The 18,443-nt window shown below is 40.4% G+C and overlaps 2 protein-coding genes across 7 annotated transcripts in view; one reads left to right on the forward strand and one right to left on the reverse strand.

Moving 5' to 3' along the window:
* The window catches only part of kcnc1b (potassium voltage-gated channel, Shaw-related subfamily, member 1b), a 19,507-nt gene continuing 1,064 nt past the window's right edge, over positions 1 to 18,443 (forward strand). The window contains exons 1-4 of one of the 4 annotated variants that reach the window (XM_015032959.1): positions 1 to 1,687; positions 5,980 to 6,895; positions 8,509 to 8,682; positions 13,517 to 13,553. In XM_015032959.1, coding sequence (XP_014888445.1) covers positions 1,130 to 1,687; positions 5,980 to 6,895; positions 8,509 to 8,682; positions 13,517 to 13,553 — 1,685 coding nt within the window. In that variant the 5' untranslated portion in view covers positions 1 to 1,129. Of the gene's footprint in view, positions 1,688 to 5,979; positions 6,896 to 8,508; positions 8,683 to 9,692; positions 12,471 to 13,516; positions 17,329 to 18,443 lie in introns of those variants that run through there. The other 3 variants (XM_015032958.1, XM_015032957.1, XM_015032960.1) reach the window with 3 other exon arrangements.
* Positions 15,868 to 18,443, reverse strand: part of sergef (secretion regulating guanine nucleotide exchange factor) — a 12,269-nt gene continuing 9,693 nt past the window's right edge. For 2 of the 3 annotated variants that reach the window (XM_015032965.1, XM_015032964.1), the window contains exon 11: positions 15,868 to 17,845. In XM_015032965.1, coding sequence (XP_014888451.1) covers positions 17,589 to 17,845 — 257 coding nt within the window. In that variant the 3' untranslated portion in view covers positions 15,868 to 17,588. The remainder of the gene's footprint in view (positions 17,846 to 18,443) is intronic. The other variant, XM_015032966.1, reaches the window with a different exon arrangement.

Below are 18,443 nucleotides of genomic sequence, written 5' to 3' on the forward strand. Positions count from 1 at the left end.
TTGCATGGACTGTCTATGCTCTTAGTGAGGTTCGTTATCTTGGTGTAGATAAATCTGCAGTCTGAAGCCTAATATGTGTGTATATTTAAATCCCACAGAAGGTAAGTGATCTGTGATCTGTGGTGTTAGAGGCGCATCTGCGCGTTTGTGGCTCCAGGGTCACACCTTCAGCAGACAGCTGCGCAGGAGGATGGACGGCGCTTCCCTACAGGCTGTGGGAGCTGCTCTCCGACAACAAGGATAAGTCAGACACATTAGAAAAAGTGAGCAGCTGTAAGACTATTTCAATATCTTTAATTGGGAGGAGATGCTGCAAGTGCAAGCTCCTCCACTGGGCATGCTCAATCTGGTTTGAAACAGGAGCAGAGAGGCTCGGTGTGAATAACAGGCAGTTTGGGCGTTTTTTTTGAGGAGGTTCGTCGCCCTCTTCATCCTCGATTCTCCTTATTTGGTCTGGTGTACAGATCTGAGAAGAGGACCGATCTCCCTTTGATCTGACTGGGATATTTTTCATCCTGATCATGCATGAATGACAGCGGTGAAGATCTGCGCTCTGATCTTATCTGCTGAGACAAAGAGCGGCTGTGTGTAGCGGTGGCGTCGCCCAAAGAGCGCGGAGAGGGGAGCGGGCTGAGCTGAGCGTGAGGGAGGCGAGTCTGGAGGCAGCTCCGCGTCTCCATCAGACGCTGTCCGCTCAGCACCACCGCAGTCACCTTGCTGTGAAAGTCACGAACAACAGGCGACCTGCTGGATTCAATGACCCGATCTGGAAACTGTTGCCGCTTGTGTTTTGTTTTGGGGTTTTTTCATATGTGCACATCTCTGATCTGGGAGCAATGTGACGTCCGTTCCTAATGTGATCCCATTGGCTGCACTCTTTTTGGATGTCTATTCTATACCTTCAGCAGAGCCTGGCAATGTTAAGAGTTTGAAATCAGCCAGGTGCATGTCAGGTGCTGGTAAGGAATACATGGTAATAGAGGGAATGCATGTCAAACACCACTGATTTCCTCCCAACTGGCGACTGGTTGCTTTGTGCGTAATTGATGTGCGCCCGCCGTTATAAAGGTACATCTAGACTGACCTTTGCAATGAGGGGAACTTAGTGGAGAAATGCCTAAGGGACGCGATGGGCCTGAGCGACGACAAGGATCGCATTGTGATAAACGTGGGAGGGATCAGACATCAGACATACCGCAGTACCCTGCGCACCCTACCTGGAACCCGCTTGTCCTGGCTTGCCGAGCCTGACGCGCCCAACCACTTCGACTATGACGCCAAGATCGAGGAGTTCTTCTTCGACCGTCACCCGGGCGTTTTTGCACACATCCTTAATTACTACAGGACGGGTAAACTGCACTGCCCGGCCGACGTCTGCGGGCCGCTGTATGAGGAGGAGCTGGCCTTCTGGGGCATCGATGAGACAGACGTGGAGCCATGCTGCTGGATGACCTATCGACAGCACCGGGAGGCAGAGGAGGCCCTTGATAGTTTCGGCGGAGGGGGTCTGTTAGACCTGGGGAGCGAGGATCCGGAGCCAGAGCCGGAGCATGAGGATGATGATGAGATGACAAGGAGGCTGGCGCAGGGGGATTCACCTGATGTGAGGAGTGGCAGCCTGTGGAGCCGCTGGCAGAAACGGGTCTGGGCTCTGTTCGAGGATCCATACTCTTCAAAATATGCCAGGGTGAGTGTTTTTTTTTTCTTCTTCTCCTTCTCTTTCGCATGTTATTGTTGTTCTAGTTTCATCTGAATTGGGTTGCAGTGTAATAAGCCAGACAGTCTGCATGCATAATTAATGACTTTCAGATGGGACCATTCATGTTTCAATGAGCTGCTAAATTTATTTGTTTATTTAAGCTTAAATGATTACTGTGACTCCCACAGGCTATCATTTATTTATGGTCCGCCTTCTCACCCATTACATATTCAATTAGTAAAACAAAACTCCTGAAATTCTGTTCTGGCTTTTGGCCCAAGATTATCCGTGGCCCCCAACTGGCCACCTTCTTGAAGCGGCCCTGGGTAAACAAAGCCTAATTCTCTATAAGCAGAAATCGGTCTTGATCAGTGGCATCACGAAGATGTAGGAGGGTGAGGGGGTTAAAGGGCATCCAGGCCCCCGGGACAGAAAGGGTTGTTTACATTTCTATAATTCCTGTTATTAAAATAAATGTATCCGTTTTAAATCCTCACGTAACCAAATCTCTCCTTTACTCTTATTATGCCAATAGCATAATAAAATGTAAATTTAAAGCTTACGGTTTTGATGTGTCCACCACAGGATAGTTAGTGTCCCTGTTTCACCAGTGTGTTTGTTTTCATCAAGTTGAGTTACACTTGTTAAATGTTTTATTTATCAAACACTTGATTTTTTTATCATTTTAAAAAAAGGAAGAGAGTTACCGCATTTAATTATTGCATTTTATATCTTCATCGGCACTTTATGCATTAATTCATTGTTAATATTTGCTGTGCTGTTCAGTTTTAATGCGTCTGAAAAGCTGTCTGTTCTTATTTTAAATTATGGACTTAAAATAACAGAGAGAAATCAATCAATAAATCAACTAAACTACTTTATTTGTTCATTTATTTCTTTAAAGCTTATTTTATTTTTACCTTGATGTTATGCCACTTCTGTTTAAAAGCAAGCCATTTTTCAATCAATTACTCCGTCCAAAGTTCCCTGTATGTGACAACAGAATAATAAAACTCATAAAACCCAAATTAAAATTCTGTTATAGTTTAGTTTTAGTGTTTTATTGAAAGATGATCAATCCTCTTGCCACGTAACTCTGTGGATGTGCCTCTGCTCTTGACAGAACCAGTCAGAACTGTACAAACAACACTTGTTAATTTGCCTTTGCTGTTGTGATGGCACAACAGAAATTGATGAGCTCAGGAGGCTTTTTATGACCTTGCTTTGTACTCCCTGGGGTTTCCACAGCAGGTCGATGAGAGCACAAAGACAGAGCAGAGAGAGAAAACAAAAATATCTTATGCAATAAACGATTTGGAGGCGAATCGTAGCTCCCATTCTCCTCCAGCAGAGAGATGCAGATCCTCGCTCAGCCTCCAACAGGTCTTTAGATTGTTATTTCCAGGACAGAAGGATACCCAGTTATATAGGTCAGCTCCACATAAGGACACCAGCTCTTTGGCACCAACGAATTGTTTGTGGCAGACCTCCAAACAGAAATGAGGTTGCTGTTTCAGGTGTCGTTATTAGTCTTTGTTACGGGCACTTTTCCATCTGGGCACATTGCCCCACGTTGGTGAAAACGAAATAACAACCAGCTTTTTAGATGCTTCAGAAAGGCCACAGAGGCCCTACAAAGGACCGCTGTGCTGCACGCTGTTTGAACAGCTGTACCAACCTGATTGGTGTAAACAGTCAAGCTGCTTTAAAGGAAGTCTATATTGACCGGTTCTAACCCCTTAGGCTTTGGGCTCAGCAGTGTAACCTAACTGTGTACCATTTACAACATAATCTTTTAATGAAGCGAGAGAAAAAAAAAATCCCTGAATTTCAAAAAAATCCTAACACTATAACACGTCCTACATTCAACAACAGGCCTGACAAAAGCAGATCAAAGATTGACGGAGCGCTACCAAAACTGGCAATAAGATTAATTAGATGTGAGCTTCAGAGTTAATTACAGACTCTATTCACAGTGGATCTAAGCCCTCGTCTCTGCATAGTAGGACTGTGGTTTTTCCGAGACAGGGAGAATTATCAATAAAGAAAAAGTCTTTTGTCTTTTCACTGACTGCGCTCCTTCCTTACTGTCAGAGACGCATAATTCAGGGGGCGGGCCAATAAGACGCAGCGCTTGTTTCTTTGTTTGGAGGGTGGGATATTCAGCAAGCTGAATGTTTGGAGGCATTCGCGAACGAAATAAAAGAAGCTTATCAGAAAAAAAAGGCTTCGTCACACTAAAGCTTGTTGACTGATATTGTCTGCTCAATTTGAGCTGCAAAAATGTTTTACTATTATGAAAAATTTTGGCATCTGAAGAGATTCAGATAAAATAAAAAACAGGCTACTTTAAAGGCGAAGGCAGGGATGTTAAATCTGACTTATTATGGAACACAGTGCAGAGGGGGTGGACAAAACAGCATTATGCAATCAGAGAAAACACTAACACTTTTTATTGCTTCGGAGTGCTGACACAAAATTCACTCTTAATCACATCAAGAAAAAAGCTGTGAAGTCCACGACCGGACTGAGCTTTTTCTTACATAATTCTTTCTAACAACTAGCATCATAAACTGAATTTAACTGAATTTTATTGGGATGTATTTGACTGAATATGAATCTCTCTATATGTTTATATTTATATTTACATGGATATGGACTGAGGCATTTGTCCTGCAAAGTTCGTTGAGATTACATTTGTTCTGAAGACGACTTGAACTCAACTGAAAAAAAAAATCATGCGATATTCTACAAATATTCTCAAAGTTGGCTTTTTTATGTGCACAGTCCTGCTGTTGACACAACTCAACAGCTCAGGGATACCTAGCGTCTCCCTGAGCTACTACCCTAATATTTGGAAGGGAAGCAGACTTTCCTCAGCTCGGTGCAATGATTCGTTGGTGATGAGGATGTTATAATGAGTGCCTGTTTTCCATCTTGTGCTGCGCGTCGGCCTCTCTGTGAATGGATGCTACTGCCAGGGAGTGCAGTGTTTGTTTTGCTCAGCAGGATGCACGCCCAGACCCGCTCCTTTTTTTACTCAACTTACACCTTCCCTAAAGTCATTCATTATTTCTTCACGCTACTTAACAATCCCGTGCATTAGTTTGAGAGGTACCACAAAGCTTGACTTTGATGCATTTTTACAAGCAAACAAGCAACTATTGATTCCACTTTTGCAGCTCATGGAAAAGTAATCCCTCTCTTCCTGTTTACGCTTCCTGTCCACTCACCTCACTTAAAATGAGGATGCTTTAAGATAACAGTACACCATGTGGAGTAAGACAAATCACGGTTTGCACCAGTTGAGTTTTTTAAAATTTGACATATGACACGTGATGAAAACAAGATAACTAAGCAAACTCATTAGGTAGATATTATTTACGGGAGTCACATAACCATATTTCCTTACAGTAGACTGTCAGGACAATATAAAAAAAAATACTTGAAGTCATGGATAGACAAAGCAGGTACAAAATACTCCCAAAGGAGGCCTGTTTTGATGCATGTCTTGCAACAGACAGATTCATTTTTTATGCAAAACAGTTGGGCACAAAACAACTAAAAATTAAAAAGTATAAATTGATAAAGAGGTGAATTGACCAACACCTGCATTAAACCAACACAGCATGATGGGAGGGAGATAACATGAGGAAGACACCATGACGAAAGGCCTCCACTCAATACCCCAGAGAGAGCCGCTGTTACACTCGTGTTGTGTGCACCAGATCTCTGACGACCTAAATGTGATGACATCTGAGAATCTAATCAATGCACAATGAAGGTTGACGTACTCTTTACCCATTAGGTAAATTATGGGTTTCTCCCAGCTCTCAGTGATTCCCAGGAGCTGGTCCTCAGGACAGTGTGACCTTGTGTGGGGAAGGCCTATAGTGGTTGTGCTGAAGGGAAAAGCCCAGGCTAAAGGTTGAGGGTTAACAGAAATATCCCGTTTTTACTACTGTTTCAGCTGGTGCAGGCTCTTCATAGTTCAGTATGTAGATCACTCATAAGAATGCCATGACCTTGAGCCTCAGCATAAGCAAGAGGAGGAACAGGAAGTTCATCCAGATCATCCTCTTAAAGAGGAAAAACAGAGATAACACCAATTGACATCTGGTCATAATCAAACCAGATGTTATTTCATGGATGATAGATTGAGCTGCATTGTGTCCTGCTGAAAATAGTTGCTAACCCATCAAGGTTGATTACATGCCTGTGATACTGTTCTCATTGTCCTCTCTGTCCTCATCTCCCTGTTATCTTTTTTCCCCTCTCAGTGGATCGCTCTGGCCTCGCTTTTCTTCATTCTGGTGTCGATCACCACCTTCTGTCTGGAGACCCACGAAGCCTTCAACCCGATTGTGAACCGCACCGAGACGGAAGTGCTGGACAATGAAACGGTGGTGAGCACATACCAGGAGACGGAGACGGCGGCCTACCTCACCTACATCGAGGGCGTCTGCGTTGTGTGGTTCACTTTTGAGTTCCTGATGCGAATAACTTTCTGTCCGAACAAATTTGACTTCATTCGGAACGCGCTCAACATCATCGACTTTGTGGCCATCCTGCCCTTCTACCTGGAGGTGAGCCTCAGCGGGCTGTCCTCCAAGGCGGCGAAAGACGTGCTGGGATTCCTGAGAGTTGTCCGCTTTGTGCGGATCCTGCGCATCTTCAAGCTAACCCGTCACTTCGTGGGGCTGCGAGTTCTGGGTCACACTCTGAGGGCCAGCACCAACGAGTTCCTCCTCCTCATTATTTTCCTTGCTCTTGGCGTCCTCATCTTTGCCACAATGATCTACTACGCAGAACGCATCGGCGCCGACCCCAACGACCCGAGAGCCAGTGAGCATACACAGTTCAAGAACATCCCAATCGGATTCTGGTGGGCGGTGGTGACGATGACGACCCTCGGCTACGGAGACATGTACCCTCAGACGACCTTTGGCATGCTGGTTGGAGCCCTGTGCGCCCTGGCAGGTGTGCTGACCATCGCCATGCCAGTACCAGTAATTGTCAACAACTTTGGAATGTACTACTCACTGGCAATGGCTAAACAGAAACTACCAAAGAAAAAAAACAGGCATATCCCCAGAGCCCCCCAACCAGGCTCCCCTAACTACTGTAAGTCCAGCATCAGCTCCCAGCATCCAAGCCCTATAGCCCACGACGATGTGTTTGAGATCAAATTTCAAGGTAAGCAAGAAGCAAAACACAAACTCTCGCGTACTGTTGCTGAAGTTGATTTCTCCTACAGAAATAGCCGTTTCACTAGTTAGCAGCTTTGCCGTCTGATCGTGTACTTCAGTCAGCTGCTGACTCAGACATGAGACTAAACAAAAAACACAATTCTGAAAACAATCAGTGGAATGCAGTATGAAATAAAAAGCCCATTTGACTTTTGATAAAAGAAAAAAAGAGACCCTGAGTATTCTTGCTATTGATTTTGCGCTTCCTAATGCAGTGACTCATACTCCATGACTCTTAAGACTGAGAGGATGCAGTTGCAATGTTAAGTACAACCATTAGTAGATGCTGGAACAACTTAATGCCCCTCTGGTAATATCAGCGTGGAGATATATTGGTCTTTGCCAGAGGTGGATTACATCTGCAGCTCAAAGTAAACACCAGGCAGCAGCTGCTGTTTACAAAAGTTTTAAGACGCCTTGAACTTTTGCCTCACATTTTGTCACCACAAGCTTTAAGGTATTTTGTTTGTTTCTTATGTGATAGAAAAACACAAATTTACTGCAAAGTGGAAGGTAGTTATGATTTCTAATAATATTTACAAATAAAAAGAGGAAAGTTTCTTGTGCAAAACATATTCAGTACCCTTTTCTCTGAAACTGCAAAATAAACCAATCATCTCAGTGAGTACATCTTTGTATAATTTAAGTATAAATACAATTGTTTTGAGAGTAACACAGCAGACAGATTAAAAAGTTTAAAGCTGGTTTAGGTTTAAGAAGTAACTGAATATTTTTTCCTTCTAAAAAGTATCCAAGAGTTTGGTACAACTGCAAACCTACCAGGAACATGCACTCCAGCTGAAAGCAAAAAGAAGAGAGTCTTTGTTGAAAGGAAGCTGTAAAAAGTCCCGTTTGTAGTTTGCAAAAAGGACACAGCAAATGTGTGACTGAATGAGTTCCCCTCACATAAGACCAAAATTTAGTTTTTCATTTGCCAAAATGTTTTTTTTTATTATTATTTTGAGGGGGAAACTACCTGCTTTACACAATCTATGAACAGTGTTCACATGTCGAAATGTGGTGTTGGCAGCAGCATGATGCTGCAATGCTTCTTTTTCAGGGACTGGTAAGCTGGTCAATCCTGGATGAAAGTCTATTAACAGCTGCAAAACGCTTGAGAGTGGAGCAGAGTTTCACCTTCGAGCAGGACGATTCAGTTCAATTCAATTTAATACAATTTAGTTTGTCCTAAATGGACAAGTCAAAGAAATGTTTCAATGAAATGTTTTAGGGTCAGATATCTTCATGTGCTACAGTAATCGTGTTACACTTTCTATATTTAAAATCTTAACATCAATTGGAAAAACAATTTGATTTTCATTCATCATGCTACTTTGTGTTGGGTTATTATCAAAAATACTTCTAAACATTACAAAAGTTCTCAATTTGTCAAAATGAGGAAAAGTTCAAAGGGTAAAAACCCCTTTGGAAGGCACTGTATACTAACACCATTATTCTACAGTCATTTCCTATGTGGACCCTGAGTAGGTCACAGCTAAAACAACGTTGCCCTTAACATCATCGTCTTCCCGTTTTAAAACTTTTGTTCATTATTTTAAGATTCCAAGCTGAACGGCGAAGCAGCTAACGCAGCACTGGCCAATGAAGACTGCCCGCACATAGACCAGGCCATTTCTCCGGAGGAGATCTTCAGCCCCAGCGAGCGAGAGCGGCCCTGCTTCTTGGTCACCACGGCTGAACACCCCAACCACACGGGGGGCAGAGTGAGGAGGGGTACGTACAGCAACAGCCAATCACAGGCCCCCCCGAGACACTGACACCCTGTAGGCAATAGACATGACATGCTCTTTTTTTGCATCAGCTTTTTCCACGCACATCCAAAACACACACACGCACACACCCACACACACATGCAGACACGCACACACACGCACACACAGCAAACGTCACCACTCACTTTTCCTCAGTCATCCTGCTGGAGATTGTACACAATGCCAACCCACACACAAGCACAATCCCCACAAACATCAAGGATAATCCACATCTACATGAGATATATTTTTTATACCATGCATAATGTAAGACCCCTATTTATTTACTAGTAAGAAAGCTATTTTTGAGATTTATATGATCTAGAATGTGTCGTCTTATATGGCTAGGGGAGTATTTTCCGTGCTACATGTGTATCATGTACGTTTATGTGTTTTAATGATAAGTAATGTGTGGGATTCTGACTTACAAGAACATTCCTCTTGACCATAACGGTGCATGAAGTGTCTTGCTGATGGGTGCTATCAGTATGGTGAAGGAGCACAACACGAAAAGTGAATTATTATCATCAATATTATCATTATTATTACAGCTTGAGACAATTTAAAATTCTATTTTAAATGATAAAAAGTTCAAAACATTCCTCTTGAAGGTGATCTAAGTTTGTGTGCAGCAACGGGCACACGGAATGAAATTCAGCTTGTAGCCGAGCGTAGACCTCCTGCCCACGGTGCCTATTGTTCTGTCTTGTTGCAGTGTTCTACTCCAAACCATTCCAGTACCACCCGGTGCATGCTGTTGTACTCCTGATGCACTCAATGCATGGAGAATAATAACCTGTCTTAAGTCTGTGTTGACCTGTTTCTTTGGAGACAAAAACAAGAAAGCAACAGGTGTAGTGTAAGAAGTGAGGAATACCAAAAAGAAAAATAAAAAAAAAATAAAAAGAAAACCTTCTGTCATGGATCCAGTGCTGCAGTGTACTCAGAACGTTCTCTGTTTTCCAACTGAAGGTTATGAAAAGCCTTGGAGCCTTAACAGCATGTCTGGCATGAGCGGGGATGCCTCTGGAGTGTCCTCAGTGTCAGCCCTGCCCTGCAGCCCACCCTGTCTAATGCAGCACTCACATTCTCCCATCCCATCCATTATGTAGCATGGTTGAGTAGCAGACACAATGCCATTGGAAGGGCCAGTCCACAATCCTACCTTCTTATCTCTCCTGTCAGACTTTGCTTTGACACTTCCTGCCTTCACTCCTGATTTTGTTTTCTTCTCATTTTTGTTTGCTTTGGTTTTTCTTTTCCCTGGGACAATGTATCTTAACTGTGCTTAAACTTAAGCTTCCCAAGTGATACACTTGGGTGTGTCATCATATCCTAAAGTAGTCAACATTGGCACATGCCACTCTGCATGGGTCACCCGAGCTGCAGATGAAGCACTGTTCTACTGCAGGCTAACTCCTTTTTTTCCTGTGTTGACATCATTGCCTGTTGCTCTGTTGCTTTTGATCTCTCATACTCTTCTGCTAATAAGTTTGATCTCATTTGCTTTTTATTTTTTTGTTGTTGAATTTTTGTAAAAATATATATATATATTTTTTTTTTCATGAGATGTAACCCCTGTTGATAGTTTACTGGAAATTAACTCATTGCTTTGAAACATATCCAAAGGCTGTTAAGGCAACTGTCAAGTGCTTTGTGTGTTGCAAAGTAGAGACGTTTTCATGCAGAAGTGCAATCCAGACGAGACTCCATGTTAACTGAGTGGCCATTAAAAACATACATATTTGAACGCAACGTTCACGATGTCCAATGCAATATGGAGATTGTGACAATTCCTTTGATGCCAGTGATGGATACATTTAATGTCAACAGAATTAAAACTGTTAATTTGCATGAATTGCATGATGAATCATGTTCAACCAGAAGCTAATTGTAATGCAGTAACTGTAAAAAAAAAGAAAAAAAGAAGAATTTAAAAGCTTCCTAAGCTTTGTCATTCTTATGCATTTCAAGACAGCTTTACAAGAGACTCAGTCATAGCAGAGATTTTTATGTAGCCACCATTCTTTGCCTTTCCCCAACTTTATACATTTATTTTCCTTGTCATTTGACCGGGGTCTCCAACTAACACAGAGTTGTCTAACTTGAACAAATTTGTCACAAAGCCAACAAATGCTATTTTATATGACAGTGTTTACTGGTAGTTTAGGGTTTTTAAACTCTGTAAATACTCTTCAGCAACTTCCGTTACTGCTGTGCTGCTTGACCTGATGCAGGACTCATGAGATATACGGGCGCACCTCAATAAATTAGTTATTTATTTTATTAACTGAAGCCAAAAAGTGAAACTCGTATTATATAGACTAATTACATCCAGATTTATATATTTCAAGCATTTATTTCTGTAAATAAGACCAATAAAAAAGAAAAATTGAAGAATGAGCCATGTTTTGTCCTTCACTATTATAAGGACTGTTTACAGTAGACAGACATTTCAGGCAAAGTAAGCCAACAGAAAAAAGCTGGATCTTCACAGAAGGTTGTGCATTAGAAAAGTTGACAGAAAAGAACATCTGTTTTCTTAAATACCCATTTAAAAGGGATATTTACAACAGACAGGGATGATTTGGGAGCCATGTCATCTGCTGGGTTTTATAGAGTCCAAAGTGAGAGTATTTTTCTACCAGGAACATTTAGAGCACCTCATGCTACCTTCAGCTGACAAGCTTTAAAGAAGTGCATATTTCATTTTCCGGCACCTGTGGTGCTGGATCTGTCGGGAAATTCACTAGATCTAAATCTCACAGAGCAAATCTTTTGCAAAACGATCCTAAATCAAACATTGGGTTACATTTACCTGCTCAGCAATAAATTAAACATTCAATATCCTAACTTAATGAACAAATTAGTTTGAATGTTATAGGAAGTAATCTGTTGAGCATTGCAATCCTAAAACATAAAGTCATTCAATGTCCCAATTTGTGGTGTAATAAAAATATTTTAGTCTATTCTTAGCAATAAGAGCACGATATGGGTCCCTACTTGTTGTATTTGGTTAAATGCATGGACCCAAGTCAGTTTTTGAATAAAGGTTGTTGGGATTAGTTATGGTGGTGAATGGTACCAAAAAGTGTTTTGGTGAGAGACGCCTGGCCCAACATGCTACTGAAGCCATCTGGGTTTCCTTATTACCTCTGCAGTGGGTCGCCTCCGTGCCCCATTGCATCGATGCAGACGTTCCTGCAAAAGGAACCAAAGTGTTAAGTATTTTCAGTAGGCAGTTATAAAAGTCATTTTTTTATTGGTCTTTTTTGATATTCAGATTTTCTAAGAAAGTTAAACTTAGTTTTTTAATAGATATAAATTTCATTTCATTAAAAAGGAAATTAAATACATCCTTTTAAAGATATAGTTCTGTGTGTAATTGATATATACATATATTTCACTTTTGAATTCAATTACTGAAAAGTATTTATTAAGATGTGCCTGTAAAACAATGGTGCCTTCATATCAAGTAAAGCAGAGAGAAAGTCAGTAAGAAATTGACACCTTATTAAACAAATGTTCCCAGTGTAGCATCATTATGCCACTTTATTTCCTAAATAGGCACTTTTAGCTCCACCCTGATACTCTGAATCAAATTAATGTCCTCTTTGGTTATTGTTGTTACACACCAGTGATATCACAATTGAACATTCAGCACCAAGCAAAAAAAAAAAAAAGACAAGCTGAAAAAAAGATGGAGAAAATGATTTTATACTTCTCATATCTTGTATATTAAAGCACAAACATAAAAGGGGACCAAGCAGCTCTACAGAGTCAAAATGTCTCAAGTTGCAATCAGATATCACAAGGAATCCTGCTGTGTGTTTGTCTAATGATCAATACTCACACATGTATTGATACCGTCCCAACATTTATGCACAAGTCTTTTCAGGGCACTTTATTAAATTCTATGTAGAGCAGTCAGTAATGTTTATTTCTGTAAGAAAAAAGAAGGTATGGTAATTTTAAGAAGTCATCCAACTTTTGTTTCTATTCTGAATTGAGCATTGTTTCACATTTCGAGTCATGTCTCTTGTGGTAATTGATGGACGTTCTATGCTTAAAAAAAAAAAGAAAAAAATATTTGTGTAGATTTGATGTGAAGAGATGCAGGTGAATTTTATGGTCATGCAATTCAAATGCAGGGGAGGGGGAAACATGATGTGGGTCTATTTGGGGAAAGGTAAATGCATGTATTTTACATTTATGCAAAAGAAAAGCATTCAAACAAAACATGTAAATACAAGTCGTTGCATGAAATAAATTTTATACACAACAAGCATTCAGACTTTGTTTTTTTTTTGTTTTTTTTTTGTTTTTTTCTTCAGCAGCACATGCATACGTACATCTTTCCTTTCCCACTGGCTTTACCGCTAAGGTTTTCAACTGATGTTCTATGTGTAAAGAGAGCTGAAAATGAATAAATGAAGACAAAAAAAAAAAAGAAAAAAATGGAGTGACTGTGAGAGCATGATGGAAAATACCCAAACGCATGACAGTGACCGAACTACTCTACATCGAGCCGTAGAACGTGGCATGATTGGGCATGTTCATTATTAACCGACTCCAGAGTCCAACCGATGCACTCAGACGGTCCGTTTTGGTGTCTGACGCCTTGGCTGAAGCATGGGAACGCATGGTAAACCCATCGTTTACCATGAGGAACTAACGGAGCACATTTTCTTTACCCTCCATCATCGCCATCATTTCCACCATTTTGAATAGATTTGTGTAATAATTTATTTTTGTTATTGTTTTTTTTTTTGTTTTTTTTTTTTATATGTTTATAGAGAACCAACGACAGCACCGGAGCAGACAACCAACAGAGTCAGTTTGTGTTATGAACCATGGTGTTCCAACCACTATGTGTATGACCCATAATGACCCATCACCCACTTGATAGTGCTGTAGCATTTTTTTTATGTGTGTATAACTTAGTATTTTTAAATGGGTGTGACAGTGACAACCTGTACATCACAAACTCAGCATAGATGTAGCACTGAGGAAGTTTTGTTGTCAAGCCTTATGTAGCTCAGTATCTGTGACTGGTTACTGTGTTGTAATTTGTGTGCCTATTTTTCGCTGTGTGCCAGTGCTGTAAATATGCTTTGTGTGTGCTGAATTTGTGCGTTCCAATGTTTTTGAGCAACCATCAAATATGTGTGTGCTGCTTCTGTTGAAAGGAAAAAAAAAAAATGTTGCTCCAGATTTAAGTCACACCCATGTCAGAAAAAAACAAAAAAACAAAACAACCTATCAATTGTCATGTCAGCCAGACTTAACAGTTGAAAAGAAATAATGAACTTTGCACTGTCATGGTCATGTCTTTGTAGGGTTTTTGCACTGTTTTGCACCAGTGAATTTTTAACATTTCTTCAATATATTTTCAGGCATCAAAAAATAATATTCACAAGAAACCACTGTTTGTTTCAGAAAGCATCACTTTAACCTCAATAGAATGACGCTTTAGGATTGCAAGCTCTGGCATAACAAATTGAAAGTACTTAAGATATTAGAGTTATACTAGTTTAAAGGACAAAGAGAGCCTATTTGCAGTGCCTTAAAAAAGTATGCACATCCTTTAAACGTCACATTTTGTCTTGTTGCAACCAGAAACGACACTGTAACTAAATAGTATTTTATGTGGAAAACACAAAGACAGTCCAGACTTTGACTAGGCCATTCTAACTCGAGGTGCTGTGATTGAAACCATTCCATTTTAATTATGTTTGGAATCGCCGTTCTGTTGGAAGGTGAACCTCCACCGCACTTCCAAACTAATCCTGACCAGTTTTGCCCCTGCTAAAAACTAATGTATCCCCACACCATAATGCTGCCACCACCGTCTTTCACGGCGGATAAGGTGTGTGTATGGCTTTTTCCAGTATTAATTTTCAGCAACAGCTTTTTAAATACAACCAGGGGCTTCAGTTTTGGTCTCATCTTACCAAAGAACCTTTTTCTGCATATTTGCTCATTAAAAGATTCTTGCAATATCACAATCTTGAATAAAAATACAACACTTTTACAGTATCACACAAAAATGTACATTATTATGGAAATGCCTAGTGTTTGACACAATAAACAAATAATTTCAAAATAGCAAAAGTGATTCAACATCATTACTGCAACAGGAATACAGCCTCTTTTTTATCTGTAACTACTTTGATTTCGATACGGAGAAAAATTCTGAACAAAATTATAAATTCGTAAGGCGTTAGTAAATTTAGTCACTGTTTTAAAGTGATTAGTGTTCAGAATATTTAACTTTTTTGTCATCCTGCTCCTTACAGAAAAACACTGGGAGCATAACAAGTTTTAAAACCGGACTACCTTAATCCAACAAGTGGAAAAACCGTTTTATGTCCCACATAGTGAGAGCAACATCTGGTCCCAGCTAATTTCTTTGACACAAAAAAAGTCTCTTGACTGTAAGAAAATTTAAGTAGTTTTACAACAATAATGTTTTTACTTTTTGGTATCCCTGATAGAGTCTTATCTATCCCCAACATGGTTTACAGCAAGCTGCAAACAGAACTTGTTAATTTCAACAGTGCCTTTCTTCATGGTAATCTTCAATAAAGGAAAACTTAATAGTTGTTCTGTCGAGACATTCCTTAGCTGAGATGTGGATCTCTGCAGCTCCTCCAGAGATGCCACCGGCCTCTTGGTTTTTTCATTAATGCTCTTTCTTTTGGCCTGTCAGCTTAGCCGGGCAGCCGTGTTTTGTTCAGTTTGGAGTTGTGCCGTACTTTTTACCATTTTAGATGACAGACTAGACTTATAACCTTACTTTATAACCTAACTCTGCTTTAAGCTTCTCCACAACGTCATCCGTGAACTTTCTAGCTGGTTCCTTGGCCTTTATATTAATGTTTGTTTGCTGATGCTTTTTAAAAAAGTCCTTGGGGCCTTCAAAGCTCTATTTATACTGCAATAAAATTATGTATGAATAATTTATTTGCTTCTGAAGGCAATTGGACGCAGCCAATTCCATTTAGGGATACCAGAGTAAGGTAAAGTGCAAGTTCATGCCAAACTTTTCAAATTTTTATTCATATAGTACATTAAAAATATGTTGCTTTCCCTTCAAAATTAGGTGATAAATTTGCATTAATATAAAAAAACCCACTTATGTTTGTGGTTGTAAGATGACATGAAAACGTTTAAGGAGTGCAAACACTTTTTTAAGGCACTGTAGGATGTACGACTTTGCCATCACATACTTCAGACATCATGTTAATGTTATGTAGTGCAGCTGTGATTTAATTGACAATCATGTAGATTTATTTTTGTTTCTTGTACACATATGTGCATACAGATAGTAATATGTAATACCAACAAAGGCCAAACTGTTATCAATGTGGACAAGTGCCTCTAATATGCAAATTATTCTTCTCATTTAGGGGAATTACAGTGCATGACTACCTAATGCACATTTTAATTTAACAGTCACCAGCCATTGAAACTAATGCTCAAAATGACAGATGCAATAAGGAGCCCTGTATGGATCAACCTCCACAGTAAAGCAATGAGCATACCTCTTAAAAAAATAAAAAAAATAAAATAAAAAAAACTCAAAGGACCACCATTTGAGCACAAAAGGTCGATTCAATGTTTATGTGGAAAAAGTTTGTGAAAAGGGACCAACTTCTTACCAAACAACTGCAAACACACTGCCAACAACCTCTTGAGATCCGCCTGCATTCAGTTGAATCTGCCAAAAATAGCAGGCTGCAGGCTGGCTGAGCACAAACAGGGGGACAGTACGTTGGTCAACGTTTAACAACAGAGAAAACAAAGGAAAGGAAAGAAAGCAATGGTTATTGTATAAAGAGAACCAACATGACAAATATGGCAACTCATGTGTGCGACTTAGTGAGACCTTAGGGTGTGCGTTTTTGAACACCATGCGTTTTGTGGCTACTTATCTCAGTGAGGTGTTCAGTGATCGTTTTTATCGGTTTGTTGTTTAGGGATTTTTGTTTTGTGTGTTTTTTGACCAATACAGTTCAGACTTGTACAGAAATAGTGATAAATAAAAAACACAGAAATAATCAGTATTCAGTGAGTGTTGATTTATTTTAATTTTTTTTTTTAGCCATCTGAAGTAAAAAGAATAAATAAATAAAACACAAATTTCCACTAATACACTAATGCAAATCAACAAACAGATGACTAAAAAAAGATTTAACATAATTAAAATGTACATATCAATAATTTTGAGTGTGTCTCTATTCAAATTGCCAACTTCTTCATAAATCCCTGTTTATGAAGTTTTTCCTGACCAAAATGTGTTAAAATTTGTTGTTTTTTTATTCAGAATGTTCTCATAGTGGGTAATTTACCAAAATTCAAAGTCACAACTAAAAGGCTGTTTTCCTGAAGACCTTAAATGTCTTCCTGGTTTAAGATATCTTAACCAAATAAATGAGTGATTAGCAGACACCTCTAGATTTTGATGCGATGCTTAGGAAATGCATTCGAAACATGCAGGACACCAGGCTACCTAAGCTGGTCAGTGCTTAACTTTGAGAATTACATTTAAGACTGCTCATGAATTTTTAAGACTGTAGAAACCCTGGTTACAATCATTTGGTTTAAAAAAAAGGGTAAAAATCTGAATTAGCAGGTCAGAATTCAGAGAAAAACTGAAATCTGTACCAGTCAGTTATCTCTAAAACACTGCAACATGGTCAGAGTGACACAACCACCAGAATAGTCAACTTCCTGCATGACTTAGAGCAGCTTTGACATGACAAATGAACATAGACACTGACATTTGTTCATCAACGTCAAAAATTACAGCGTCTTCCACACTGTAAAACACCGTGTTTAGCTGCACCAACAATGAAAACTTTATCAAGTAGCTGAGGTAGTTTTTTTTTTTTTAAACTCAGTGAAAGGGGATCTTTGCTTGTGCTCCAGTTCTTCCCAAGTGTGGACAGAGTTCTGCGTTAAACTAGCCGTCACGCCACACACTGCCATTGAGTGTCCAGCACCACAGCCAATGAGAACAGGCCTGAGATCAGAAACGAGCCGAGGATGAAAGACGTCAGCCTGCGAACCGTCCCCACACATCCCGTGCTCGTTCCAGCCCCACGACAGGAGGCACCCCCCTGAAAACAGAGAGAGAGCCGCGTTTGGTCAGTGACAGGAGGACACAGAGGGGAAAGGCTAAAATTAGACACCTACAGGGAATTAAAAAACAGGCGGGCTACACAAAGAGAAACACACATCACACACACACACAGATTCTCTGATCTCCAAACGCTGACACTTGGTCTGCAATAAAAGCCTCCCTTGCTCTTCACAGCTGGAGAGCTCATCAGTGGGTGTGGTCAGGTCTGCATCACCGAGGAGACACGTGCCATGGCAACACAGTTACCTAATAGGTTCCGTTGTCGTGGCAACAGAAGCGAGCTTGCTTTCTCAAGGGTGGCACGTCTTGGAGCGCTTGCCGTTCGCTGCAGTTGTGTGTGTGTGTGTGTCTTTCACGCCATGTTTTCCATTTGTTCCGTCGACTGGTCTCTTCGTCCTTCTGTGTTTCGTCTCTGAAGAATCAGACGTGGCTTTTCCTAACAGGCGCATTGTGCTTTGACCAGTTAACAGGGCAGGATAACTCGCCAGCAGCTTATGTCAGTGTGACACTCTGCCAAACACGGCTGCAGAAGCACTTGTAGTCGTGTCTTTAAGTCGGTGCATGGATGCATAAGT

The sequence above is a fragment of the Poecilia latipinna genome, unplaced genomic scaffold (assembly GCF_001443285.1).
Source record: "Poecilia latipinna isolate Pla-1442-1.1 unplaced genomic scaffold, P_latipinna-1.0 Scaffold254, whole genome shotgun sequence".
Classification (NCBI taxonomy): Eukaryota; Metazoa; Chordata; class Actinopteri; order Cyprinodontiformes; family Poeciliidae; genus Poecilia; species Poecilia latipinna.